The following is a 12,500-nucleotide window of genomic DNA, read 5'->3' as shown; positions in this document are numbered from 1 at the left end:
CATCGCATCATAATGTAAAGCCTGCTGCCTTGACTATTTTTAGTGTACAGTGTGGCGGTGTTAATTACACTCACGGGGCTGTACATCACCCCCACCATTTCTGGCACATTCCATCACCTCACACAGAAACTGTATACATGAAGCAGTCTTTTCTCACCTCTTTCTACCCCCAGTAACAACCTGTAATCTGTCCTTTTTCCCATTATGTATTTACTTTTTCTTTCCATACAGTTTCTGAGATGGGCGATATCCCATTTCTCCTTTCGTGTCTGCCTGCGTGTATTTGATAAAGTTTTCAATGGATAAACTTTATCCATTATTTGGACAAAGTTGAACAGACTGAACCCAAGGTTGGCAAGCTGAGGGTGGCAGGAAATCTGTAAGTTTGGGGCCAGCCTAGGCTACTTTGCCAGACTTTGTCTCAGAAGCAAAACAAGGACCAGGAGTAGAGGAGCATGTTTAACCCCAGCACTCAGGAGAGGCAGATGGATCTCTGTGAGTTCAAGGCTAACCTGGTCCACATATTGAGTTTCAGGCAGTCAGATATACATAGTGAGAGATTCTGTATATATATATATATATATATATATATATATATATATATATATATGTATATATGCGTACACTGTAGCTGTCTTCAGACACATTAGAAGAGGACATCAGATCTCATTGCAGATGGTTGTGAGCCACCATGTCGTTGCTGGGACTTGAACTCGGGACCTCTGGAAGAGCAGTCAGTGCTCTTAACCACTGAGCCATCTCTCCAGCCCCGAGATCCTGTCTTAAAGCAACAGCAACGGGTGAAATAAAAAAATTGACCACCATTTAAAACAAAGCAAAGTCAGTGAGGTTCACCACTTGGCTTGGGGTATAGTTCAGTGGCAGAGTGCTTGCCCAGCATTAGTGAGGCCCTGAGTTCAAACCCTGGCACTGACAAAAAAAAGTATTAATTTCTGGGTCATGGGGTAATGCTATGTTATGTTTGTATTTTTTTGTTTTTGTTTTTTTGAGGAAGCACTGGTGAGCTTTTTCCAGTTTTTCCTTTAGTTTTATTTGTAGGGTCAGGGTCTCATTTTGTGTCCAGGTTGTCTTGGGCTTATGTTCTCCTCCCTCAGCTTCCCGAGTGAGGAGTTACATGCATGTCCCCATGTCCAGCTTTAGGCTGTTCTTTGGTCTTTGGAAGACTGTCTCCTGCCTGCTGTTTCTGACTTTGAGTGTCTCTGGTGGAGCAGTGGCCCTTAGTGGCCGTAGCTGTCGCTTGGCAAGGGAACATATATGTCTCAGTCATCTCTATCCTTCCAGACAGGGACGGGGCTGTGGGAGGGGCCCCTCCATCACCCTCTTTCTGCCGTTGGCTATGACTTTTCTAGGCTGCTTCGAGTCAGCTTTAACTGGGTGACTTTTTTTTTTTTTGTTTTGTTTTTTCGGAGCTGGGAACCGAACCCAGGGCCTTGCGCTTGCTAGGCAAGCGCTCTACCACTGAGCCAAATCCCCAACCCTAACTGGGTGACTTTTAAACCCAGTTGTGTTCTCTCATACTGGAAGCCAGAAATCCAGAATCAAGATGTCTCAGGGCCAACTGGCCCCGAAAGGTTACTTGGTTCTTCCACACTTTAGTGGTGCTACATATTCCTTGGCTCTGACCTCTGTCTCACTTCTCACATGGCTCCTGCCTGGCACCTTGCTGTCTTCATGACCTTCCACTATAAAGGTCCTGGGGCTGAGGATGTAAGAGTTGTTCTAACATGCATAAGGCCCCAGGTCCTATTTCCAACACTGGCAGAAAAACACCAATTAGTCATTGGGTTTATGATCCTCCCTAAAGACACAATGATGTAAACTTGAGAACCCTAATTATGCTGACTCAATTTCCAAAAGGGGTCACATTCACAGGTATTTTAAGGGTAGGACTAAAGGTATTTTGGAGGGCTTGGGCATAAAGTTTAGCCCAGATGGCTTTGTCTGAGTTATGGACGCCTTTGTGTAGGTAGCTCAGGCCCTGGATTTCCCATGATGCCTCTAGAGTGACCCTGGGCTTCCCGGGCCAATGGCCCGCTCCACACTGTCCTATCTGTTCAGCTTTGAGAAGAGAAGCTATCTGAGCTTGGAGCTGAACTTGGAGTTCAGTTCTGCCTGAGTGATTCATGCCCCAGGGATCCTCATGATTCTTCCCTTGTTCCTTAGGTAGAGGTCTTTGCTTCCTGATGGGCCGTTTTCCCAAGTTGGATGCCGGCAGTCATGCCTAGGCTAGAGCAATAAGGAGGTCCCAGCCTCCTCGTGTCCTGGCTGGTGTAATTACTTTCTGCTGATAGAGAAGCAGAAGCCTCTGTGAGGAGTGACAGCCTCACAGTCTTCTGGTCCCTGAAAGTTGTATTTTATTGAGATAGCTCCAAGCTAGACAGCTGCCTTGGTTTTCTTTCTCTTTATTTGTCCTGACGGTTTCCTCCCTCCCAGGATGTGGAGATTGGCCCTCACGTGGAAGCTGTGTTATCTCTTCTGAGTACCCCCGGCCTAAGCCTGAAGCTGGTGCGGCCCAAAGCCTTGTTGGATAACTGCTTCCGGGTCATGGAGCTGCTGTACTGCTCTTGCTGTAAGGAGCTTCCGGTGGGCGGGGCCGGCAACTAGCAGTTCTTGCTGTAAGGGGCTTCTGGTAGGCGGGGCTAGCAACTGAAGGACAAGGGATCTGGGTCCAGGTATGTGGGTAGAGTCCACACTGTCTTGGGGATGCCCCCTTTTCCTGATTGACAGGCTGTTTCTGGAAGCTGGGTTGGGCCCTGAGTATGGGTAAGAGAATGTGTGGTTTGGCTGTTCTGTCCTACAGGTCTTGTTTTTTTTTCTTCTGTCTCTTGCAGGTAAACAAAGTCCCATCTTAAAATGGCAGGACTGTGAGCTGCCCAGGCTCCATCCCCACAGTCCAGAGTCCTTGATGCAATGTGCAGCTACCAATGTGTACCCTTTGCCTCGGCAGCCCCCCACCTCCCTGCCCAGGTCCCCAAGTTCAAACCATGGCCCGTTGCCCTGAGCAATCTGTGTGTTGACCCTGTGTCGGGCCACTGGATGTGTTTCAGAAACCAGCCTGGGTCTGAGACTTTCCTGGATATTGGGTAGGTAGCCCTTTAGGAAAGGCCTCCTGCCTTCTCTTCCACACCCAGGCTTCCTGCCTTCTGTACCTGTGATATCACCTGGAGCCTCGGGGAGGGTTGTGGAGGGGATGGCTGGTTGTTATCTCCTACAGCCACCTCTACCTGTAGCCAGTTCTAAAATCTGCGAACACTGTTGCCCCCCAGGTGGGTGGCCAATAACTACTGGGTGCCACATAGGATTCCGGGACTTCCTGGGGCTTTTCAGTTGTGTTGATTGTGGGGTGCTGGACCAAGGACGGACCAATTGCCATATCTTGCCACGACAATGTTCTTCTGGCTCCTTTTTCTATTAAATGGCCATTTGTTTGGTTTGGCTTGCATCTCTGATGGTGAACCTGGAGGGTCTGGGTTTTGGAGATGAAGGGTGGGCTTGGTTCTGCCCTAGGGCTGGGGCTGTCTGGAATCCACAGTGGGCAGAGTTTTACTCGGGACCATTGAGTACTTGGCTCTTTCCGCCCTGTTTAGCTCCCGATGTCTCAGCAGGCCCAAATAATGTCTGCTGGGGTGTCCAGGTGCCTCTCAATTTTATTTGTTCGCCCCTTATGACTTCCCCCACAATCCCCATGGGAGCACATCAAAGACCAACCGAGGTCCTTGCCCAAGCTGTCCTTCACCCCCCTGCACTCAAATCAGTGACACCTGGCTTGGAGTTCCAGGTCAGGGATGACAAAGGCCAGGGTGCAGGGGTAAGGAAGCAGAGGTGAGTGACGGGAAGCCAGGTGGAGGCCGGGGGTGTTAACTACAGTACCACTTTATTAATACTGGAATCTTCACAGTGCATTTGTTACTTTGTAGCAGTGACTATTTAAATCAAGGAGAGGATGGAAACCGGGGTGGGCTGGAGAATTTATCCAAAACTTGGCAGAAAGAAAAGAATAAAAGTAATGGGATAGGAGTAGGGGGTGGGGTGGGGGGAGGGTGAGTAGGAACCAGGAGGGGTGGCAAAATAAATTAAAAAAAAAAAAGACAAGTTAACAGCACCAGAAAAGTTACGTCAGTCGAAAGACACATTTGAAAAGAATGTTTTGCTGTACAAATGAAAACAAAAAATAAAAAGTGTGTGAAGAAGCCCCCAAACCAGTCTGTGATGCAGGATGGTTGACTCGGATCCCGAGGGCGGGCCTATGAGGGAGTGAGCACTAGAGGAAGTGGCAGTGGAGAAGGATACTTGTGGGTCAGACGAGGGGATGGAGTATGTACAGCCCTGGAGGGGAGGGGAAGGCTAAAAGTGGGGGAGGGCATGCCACTCCATCCTCTTCCTGGGAAGTCCCTGGCCTCCCTTCCCATCAGGGCCTGGAGTCCCCAGATGGCAGTGAGAGCCCATCTACTTAGACACCCTTCTCTAGGACCCAGCCACAGCCTGGGTGCAGGGGCCACATCCGCCCACTCGATATCCTGCATCCCTTTCCATCAACCCTGACAGTCCTGTTGGGGGAGGTGAAGCCAAGCTGTGCCTCGGGGTTCCACACCTGACCATTTGCTTTCCTGGACGCTACACTTGAGGCTCTGGTTACAACCGAGTTTGGTGGGCCAGGTCTCAGACCCTGGAGATAACTCTCTAGCAGTCTCAGGGCCCTGTGGTAACTCCACCCCCACACAGGAATCCCTGCTTCACCACGCCTATTGGGCTGCCCTGCTAGGATACCAGTTGATGGTATCCTTGGGCCCTGGTCAGCCTCAACTCCATTCCATCGAGACCAAGGTAAGCTCTCTGGACTCCCTGTAGGGTCAGGCAGAATGCTACCTTAGAGTCTGCTGCCTGCCCTACCTCCTGAATCTCTCCTCTGGCCTACACTTAACGTGCTTTGACTTGCTCAGACTTGGGCTGCACAGTGGAGGCAGGACCCACTCTTTCTTTGGCCCCTGATGCCAGCCCCAGCTAGGCCTGCACGCAAAGATTTTCTTGGGATGGGGTTGCCTCTGGCAACAGAAAGCCAAAACCAACCTTCTAAGACTTGCTTCAAGCTGGGCCTGCAGCTCATGCAGACCACACCAGACTGGCCAGAGGCCCTGGCCTACCCTTTCCAGCCTTATTCTACCGACACTTCAGACACTGGCAAGAAGAGTAGCTTCCCCTGGGTTGGGAAGAGCTGATTCTACCCTTCTCTGGCCACGAGCCCACCATGGTACTCCCACAGCTCTCTCTCAGGCACTCAGACACACACCCTGTACCACCGGCTTGCCCCACACAGCTCTTGTCTAGGGTCAGCTCCATTTTATTACAGTCATAGAATAACCCCCATACCACCTTATGCTCCTCCAGCCCTTGTCTTCAGCAATGGGTGAAACTGTAACCCCAAGGTTCCCCTAGAGTTAAAGCTTCAGCACATCCAGCCAAGAATAGGGCATCGGAAATACCTGCTATGGGGCTCTGGACTCATTCCCTGTCTGCCCTGCCTCACCTCCACTAGCTACTCTTCACAGGGGGAGGGGAACTGGAGGGTCCCCTGAGACAAGGCCCTACATTCCCTCCCTCCAGCCTCTCTTTCCCACGAGTGAGTCTGGCTTCCTAATGCCTGACTGTCCCTAAACCCAGTCACAAAAATGTCCTCAGCTGATTGGGTACCTGGCCCCTCCATGACCACCCTGTCCCCCAAAGAGAGGAGCCTGGGAGAGGCAGGACAAAGGCAAGAGGAAACGGGACATGGCCCAAGCAGGGAGAAGAGGGAGCCAGCATTCAAGGAAAGAGCTGGGCATATGGCCCTGGAGGGCAGCCGGGCCAGAGGAAGAGTCGCAGACCCCGGGCCAGGTGGGGCCCAGGTAGCAGGCCCAGCCCTTGGTTGTGGGCTCTGGGGTTTGGATGAGTCAGGGCCTGCAGGAAGGAAGAGGAGGGTTGAGTAGGTAAGGACAGTATAAAACAGGCTCTGTCCTGGCGAGGTGTGTAAGGGAAGTCACTTCCCGTGAGATGCTGCGATCCAGCCCGGTTGTCTCTCTCTGTAAAGTGGCTGTGCCTCACTCCTGGCGCTGGTCTGTCTTCTGGCTCTGCCGCTGCTCAGAGTGGCTGGCCGCTGCTCACAGATCAGGCCACCTGCTTGTGCCAGGCCCAGACGGGGAGGGGTGGGTGGCACCATCATAAGATGCGGGGCGCTGACCTGTCGTTGGTGACGGTCCTGCGCAGCCGGACCCCGCGTCGAATGGCCACCAGCATGTCTTCGGCCGGGGGGTCGCTGGTGGCAGCAGGAGGTGGAGTGGGCGTCTCCTCCGAAGGGGTGGCCGACAGGGCAGTAGGGAAGGGGAACTGGCCCTCGCCCAGGGCCTGGGCGCCGGCCACCAGTTCCCCGAGCTTCTCCACCAGGCTGTGCCTGTTGGCAGCCAGTTGCTGCACTTCATCGTCCTCAGCCGCTAGCCCGACCACAGCCCCGCCGTAGCTAGCCGCCTCTGGGGACGGGCTGCCCCAGGCTGTGTTAGGAAGGCTGAGCCTCTTTGGGGAGGCTTTGGCCAGGTCTGGAGCCAGAGGCGAGGCCACTTCGTCTGTGTAGAAGACGCACTCCTCACTGCCCGCCCGTGTGGGCCCCACATAGCCAGGGGAATCGGGCACCGTGGGTGTCTTCACAGGGACGATGGGTGGGCGGATGGGGATGGGGCCAGCACTGGACAGGGCACGGCGCACAGTGGGCTTGGTGGAGGGCGTGCGGCGGATGGTGGCCACACCAGGAGGTGCACCTGAGGGCAGCCCCATGGCGGTGGGCAGCCCCGCGGTGGGCAGCCCCGCAGTGGAAGCTGGACGCTTGGTCTGGATCAGGCGGCGGTAGTTCTGGGCAATGTTGCTGTTTCGAGGAATGGTGGACGATTTGTCGAATTCAGGGGGACCTTCGCTGTCTGCATCCCCGTTCACAGAGTAGCAGTCGTAGTCTGAGCCTGGAGACACACAGGGTGTGTTGAGCCCAGGGCCAAGTTGGTCCCCGAACCCCATACCTACTCAAGGGAGACACAGAGAGGGAAGTAAGGCCTCTTCTGTAGGACCTTCATCCCAGCTGTCCTGGGGGGTGGGTCCCGGGGCTGTGAAGGCCCAGCAAGCATGCCCAGCCCGTGGGACCCCTCCAGGCCCACCTTGGGAGGGGATGGTGTCCTCGGAGCAAGAAGGTGTGGTGGTCTGTGTGCTGTAGCCACTGGAGTACTGCAGTGAATCCCGGCTGCTCTTCTGGTGTTCTAGGCTCAGTCCACGGGTCAGCACCATGGCTAGGTCGCTGGCAGCAGGGGACACCTCCTCACCATGCTGAGGGTAGGGGAAATGGTGGACTAAAGCCTCACTCTCCACTCCCACCCTCTTCTGGGACTCTGGATGTCTCCATCAAGGTGGCTAGAACAGGTCCTGAAGGCCAGCTGCATCCTGGCACTGACCTGGGAGTGAAGGTGGGGCCTAGCTGGGGAGCTGTCACTTACTTTGGCTGCTATGGTGGCAGGGGACATCCGGGTTCGTGGTACCTCCTCTCCACTAGAGCCCACAGTGCCTCCACCAGTAGGGCCTGTCTCAGTGTCACGGAGATGTTCCACGCGATCCTTCCTCCGCTGCAGGGTGGTGGCTGAGGGCTGTTCATGGGGACCAGTCTTGGTCCAGTCCTGCAGGGTGTGGTAAGCATGTCGGAAGGACCCTTAGCCTTGCTGCGCATGACTAGGGAGCCTCCTCTTTGTAGCTGAGGCTCAGGGGGTGCAGATCTATGAGGAGCCTCTGCCTTGCAATCACAGCCAAGCCCAGAACTTGGTGGGCAGCAGTGATAGACCCATCTCAGCAGCCTAGGGGTGAGGCAGGGTGTTCCAATGGTCTCAGCAAGTACCTGGTGGACGCTTCACAAAGACAGGCACCAGCACACGCAGCTTTCTTGCTGAATCTGGCTCCCCCAGAACCCTCCCACCATGGTGACTGCCCCAGGTCAGGAGGGCATGGGGTGGGCCCGGGGCCCGGGGTACTGACCGAGGTCGGGGAGCTGCACTCGCTAACCGACTGGCAGGTTTCTGAGGCCTCGGAGGACGCAGAGCTGGAGGACTTCTGTCATGCAGAGGTGAGGCAGTGGTTGCAGATGGGGGGCCCGAGGGCACACAGGCCAAGGAGGCAGGGAAGAGAAAAGAGTTCTGGTCACAGCAGTGGCATGCAGTGGGGAGTTTGATCCAGTACCTCACTCTGTACTCTGCTCCCGGTGTTACAGCCACCAAGACCACCACAGAAGGCAGCATCCCAGGGCTCGTCCTGGAGACACTGAGCTGCCCACAACCCAGGCCAAGAGCCATGGATTTTAAGGCTTTGACTTAGGATTCACGGTTGACAGCTTCTGTGTCGGCAAGGGAAGGTGTAACGTGAGGACTCAGACGGGCGTTTGGTTTGGGCATCTAGGTCGATGGTCAGAAAAGGGGTAACCAGGGGTTGGGGATTTAGCTCAGTGGTAGAGCGCTTGCCTAGGAAGCTTAAGGCCCTGGGTTCGGTCCCAGCTCCGAAAAAAAGAACCAAAAAAAAAAAAAAAAAAAAAAAAAGAAAAGGGGTGACCTGGAGAGAAGGGACCATGGAGTCCCAAGTGCTACCCTGGGAACATTCAGTCTCTGTGCACAGACACGGATATAATATAACCTGGAGTAAGGGACAGGGTGGGGCTGGGGCTAGGCACTTGGCAGCGGTAGGGCAGGACGAGGCTGGGCAGAGACGAGGTTCGCGAGTGTTTGGGGGTGCTGACATTCTGTGGCAGGGAGGGAGAGGACAGTCCGGTCCAGGAGCTGTCAAGAAAGGGGTGCTGCTGACTTTGGCACTAAGTCAGAGGTGGAGCTGGGTGAAGCTCGATCAGCCTGCGACGGATGAGCTACACCAAGGCAGCGTGCAGGCGCCCTCCCTCGCCATTTCCATGCTGCTCTGATGGAGATCACTAGAGTTCTGACAGCGATGAGCAAAGACCACCCAAAGGAAGGAGAATAAAGCTTCAGAGGAGAGGACGGAAGGGATTGCTGAAATTCACACTCGGCGATACGACTTTAGAAATAAAATAATTTTAAAAAACGGTGTTAAGACTCAGCAAGAAACTTCACCGGCCATTCACAGAAAAACCAAAACACAATCCATGCACAGTAAAAGGAACTTCGTTAGCCCGACAGAGAAGGCACACAGAGACATGGACCCCTTTCCCTCTCAGGCTGGGGAAAAAGACTAAGATGGCCACCATCGACATTTCCTGTCAACACGTATCAGTCTCTGCCTGTGCAGGAAAGCAAGACAAAGAAAGGGAGGGTGAGAGGGCTGGAGGGCCGGACAGAGCATCTGTGAACGACAGTTTCTCACGCAGACAGCGAGAGTACTAATGACTTTAAAACAGATAAATGGACTGATCCTAAGCTAGGAACTTCTAGTCCTTCAAAAATATTACTCAAGGGGCTCTGCTGTTAAGAGCATTTGCTGTTCTTGCAGAAGACCTGGGTTTGGTTCCCAGCACCCGCATGGTGGCTCACAACCAGTTGTAACTCCAGTTCCAAGGGTCTTGATGCCCTCTTCAGGTCTCCCTAGGTACCGCATGCAGACGGTGCACGCGTGCATGGAAAAACAGTCCTTCACATGAAATTAAAATATTAAAAATAGTTACCAAAAAGGCAGTAAGAGCATACTCAGACTATTTCTGATGAAGGATATGTATCTACAATTTATGTAGAATTCTAAAAATCACACACACATGCACACACTTTCTCTCATGAAAAATGGGCAAATGATATGACTAAGTTTTGCATGAAAGAAGATATTCAAGTGGATTTTAAAGTATGAAAACACATTGGGCCTGGTAGCATAGAACTTTAGTCCCAGCACTCAGGAGACAGAGGCAGGCAGATCTCTGAGTCCGGCCTAGTCTACAGAGTAAGTTCTAGATAGCTGGGGCTACTTAGTGAGATCCTGTCTCAAAAGACAAAAAAAGAACGTATGAAAAATATTCTACCATATCATAAGGAACATTGACATGTTACGACAGCAAACCTCTCAAGATGGTTAAAGCGGAAAAGCTCTAAAATGCCAGGGCTGGTAGGACCCAGCATGGACAAGAACTGTCGGAACTCTGTTACTAAGACTCGGTCGGGACTGGACAGTGGTCCTCCTACTCACATTTCTACAGGACTGTGTACTAGAATGTACACAGCAGTCTATGAGTTGCAACTGTCCCTAAACAAGTGTGCGGGTTTGCTTTGTCAACTTGACACAAGGTAGCGGCACACAAAGGGAGTCCTGTGAGCTTTGTCAACTTGACACAATGTAGCATCACTCCAGGCGGGTCTTAATAAGAAACTGTCTACATTGGATGCGCCTGCCTGTGCGCATGTCTATTGGGGTTGACATGAGTTAATTGGTCCAGCCCACTGAGGGTGGTGCCATTTCCCAGGCAGGGGGTCCTAATCTGTCTAAGAGTGGAGAAATCAAACTGAGACAAGCAAGCAAACAAGCATGAATGCATCCATGAATTTCTCTCTCCTCCCCAGTGTCATATGATTAGCTGTTTGAAGTTCTTACCCTGGCTTCCCCATAGAGATGAACTATAATCTGGATTATAAAATGAGTAACTCCTTCTCTTCTAAACTGCTTTTCGTTAGGATATTTTATCACAGCCTCAGGAGTGAGACTAGAACACCAGGGAACTATCTAAAGGCCCTAAAACACAGAACACCGAAATAAATCACACACTAATTCAATGGAATGTTATCTATCAATGAAAACGATACCTATCTCCACATAAAACAGATGACTCTCATCTTAAACATGCCGTGAGCAGAAGTCACACAAGATACATACCGTATGATTTCACGTAAATCATATTGCGGTACTGGGATTAAACCTAAGACTTCATGCATGCTGTGTACATGCTCGACAAATGAAGTACACTCCCAGCCTAGCAAGTTATAAAGTTACATACGCATACATTTACACACACGCACGCACGCACGCACGCACGCACGTACTATGACCAGCAATTACTCTGGGGGCGGGAAGAGTGAAGGAACAGGGACTTTGGGGTCAAGCTGTGTCTCGTTTTTGGTACTGGCTGCGTGAGTGTGTCCAATTCACAGACTTATTCAGATATACTGTTGTGACACATTTACTTCTATGTATGGGTGGGTAGTATATATAATCAGTTAAAAGATTCTTGAGACTCAATGGAAATAGATTTTAATCCATAATCAAAGAACTATTTATGAGTCCATTATGGCACAATAAATAATCGTATACACAAATAAACAGGGAGAAGGGCCCAGATTAAAGGACAGTTGGGAGAAAACTAGTTAAATGTGTGGGGCTAGGGGTGGGGCAGTCAAACGAAATAAAACAAAACACTGTGGAACTTGTGACACTGTTAGATCAGTCTGGTTTCCCTCGTTCTGAACATTGTTGGAGGCTAGAGGGACAGCTCGGTGGTAGTGATGGCCTAGCATGCATAAGGCCTCGGTTTCTACCAGAAAAAAAGAATTTCACATTTGTGTTTAAGCTGGGTGTGGTGACTCAGCTCTATAATCACAGCGTTGAGAAGGCAGAGGCAAGAAGATTGAGCGTTTGGGGTCAGTCTGAGTTACAAAGTGAGACGCTCTTTCAAAAACAAACAGGAGGTGAAATAAAAATTGTTACATAAGATGTTAGCTTTGAGGAAAGACTGTGGGTGGGGTACCTGGGGACTCTAGAGTCTTTTTTGCAACTTTCCTACAAGCATAAAATGAAACCAGCCAACATGGAGGTACACCCTGTAATCCTAGCCCTCGGTAGGATGAAGCAGGGGGTGTTGCCAGTTTGAGGCCAGTTTGCAACAGACAGGGAAAACTTGCTCCTGATTTAAAAAAAAAATGGGGCTGGAGAGATAGCTCAGTAGTTAGGAGGGTTCAATTCCCAGCACCCACATGGTAGCTCACAACTGTCTTGTCCTCCAGTTCCAGGGGATCCGACCCCCTCACACACACATACAAGCAAGCAGAACATCAGTGTATAAAATAAAAATAAATAAATCATTAAAAAGTGTTAAAGAATCAATGGAACAGAAGAGCCTAAGCCCTCTTGGGTAAAAACAGAAAAAAGAGACAGAGAGAGAGAAGACAATGTGACATACTTTTAATTATAGCCCCAGCAGGAGAACAGAAGGAACACAAGTGCAGGTAACGGCTGGGCTCTGAGAGATAAAGCGCTGGCCTTGCAAGAGTGAGGACCCCAGAACCCATAAGGAAGAGGCAAGCCACGGGCTGGAGAGACGGCTCAGTGGTTAGGAGCACCACTTGCTGCTTTTCCAGAGAGCCTGAGTTCAGTTCCCAGCACCCGCATCAGGGAGCTCATGGCTGGTGTAACTTTAGCTAGAGAATCTATGATGCCTCTGATCTCCAAGGGCGCCTGCACTCCTATGCACATACCCGCCCACATGCAGA

The 12,500-nt window shown here is 51.6% G+C and overlaps 2 protein-coding genes across 6 annotated transcripts in view; one reads left to right on the top strand and one right to left on the bottom strand.

Moving 5' to 3' along the window:
• Il34 (interleukin 34) overlaps nucleotides 1–3,463 on the top strand; it is a 62,126-nt gene extending 58,663 nt beyond the window's left edge. Inside the window, exons 6-7 of the mRNA XM_032887377.1 lie at nucleotides 2,455–2,590; nucleotides 2,853–3,463. Of these exons, the coding sequence (XP_032743268.1) occupies nucleotides 2,455–2,590; nucleotides 2,853–3,022 (306 nt within the window). The 3' untranslated portion in view covers nucleotides 3,023–3,463. The remainder of the gene's footprint in view (nucleotides 1–2,454; nucleotides 2,591–2,852) is intronic.
• A 413-nt stretch (nucleotides 3,464–3,876) lies between these two features.
• Nucleotides 3,877–12,500, bottom strand: part of Mtss2 (MTSS I-BAR domain containing 2) — a 20,490-nt gene continuing 11,866 nt past the window's right edge. For all 5 annotated transcript variants that reach the window (XM_032887372.1, XM_032887371.1, XM_032887375.1 and 2 more), the window contains 4 exons: nucleotides 8,056–8,130; nucleotides 7,527–7,703; nucleotides 7,194–7,359; nucleotides 3,877–7,001 (listed from right to left, as the gene is read on the bottom strand). In XM_032887372.1, coding sequence (XP_032743263.1) covers nucleotides 6,214–7,001; nucleotides 7,194–7,359; nucleotides 7,527–7,703; nucleotides 8,056–8,130 — 1,206 coding nt within the window. In that variant the 3' untranslated portion in view covers nucleotides 3,877–6,213. The remainder of the gene's footprint in view (nucleotides 7,002–7,193; nucleotides 7,360–7,526; nucleotides 7,704–8,055; nucleotides 8,131–12,500) is intronic.

Source organism: Rattus rattus, chromosome 17 (genome assembly GCF_011064425.1).
Source record: "Rattus rattus isolate New Zealand chromosome 17, Rrattus_CSIRO_v1, whole genome shotgun sequence".
Lineage (NCBI taxonomy): Eukaryota > Metazoa > Chordata > Mammalia > Rodentia > Muridae > Rattus > Rattus rattus.
The sequence above is the reverse complement of the archived record's forward strand: the minus strand, read 5'-3'. Positions and strand labels throughout refer to the sequence as shown.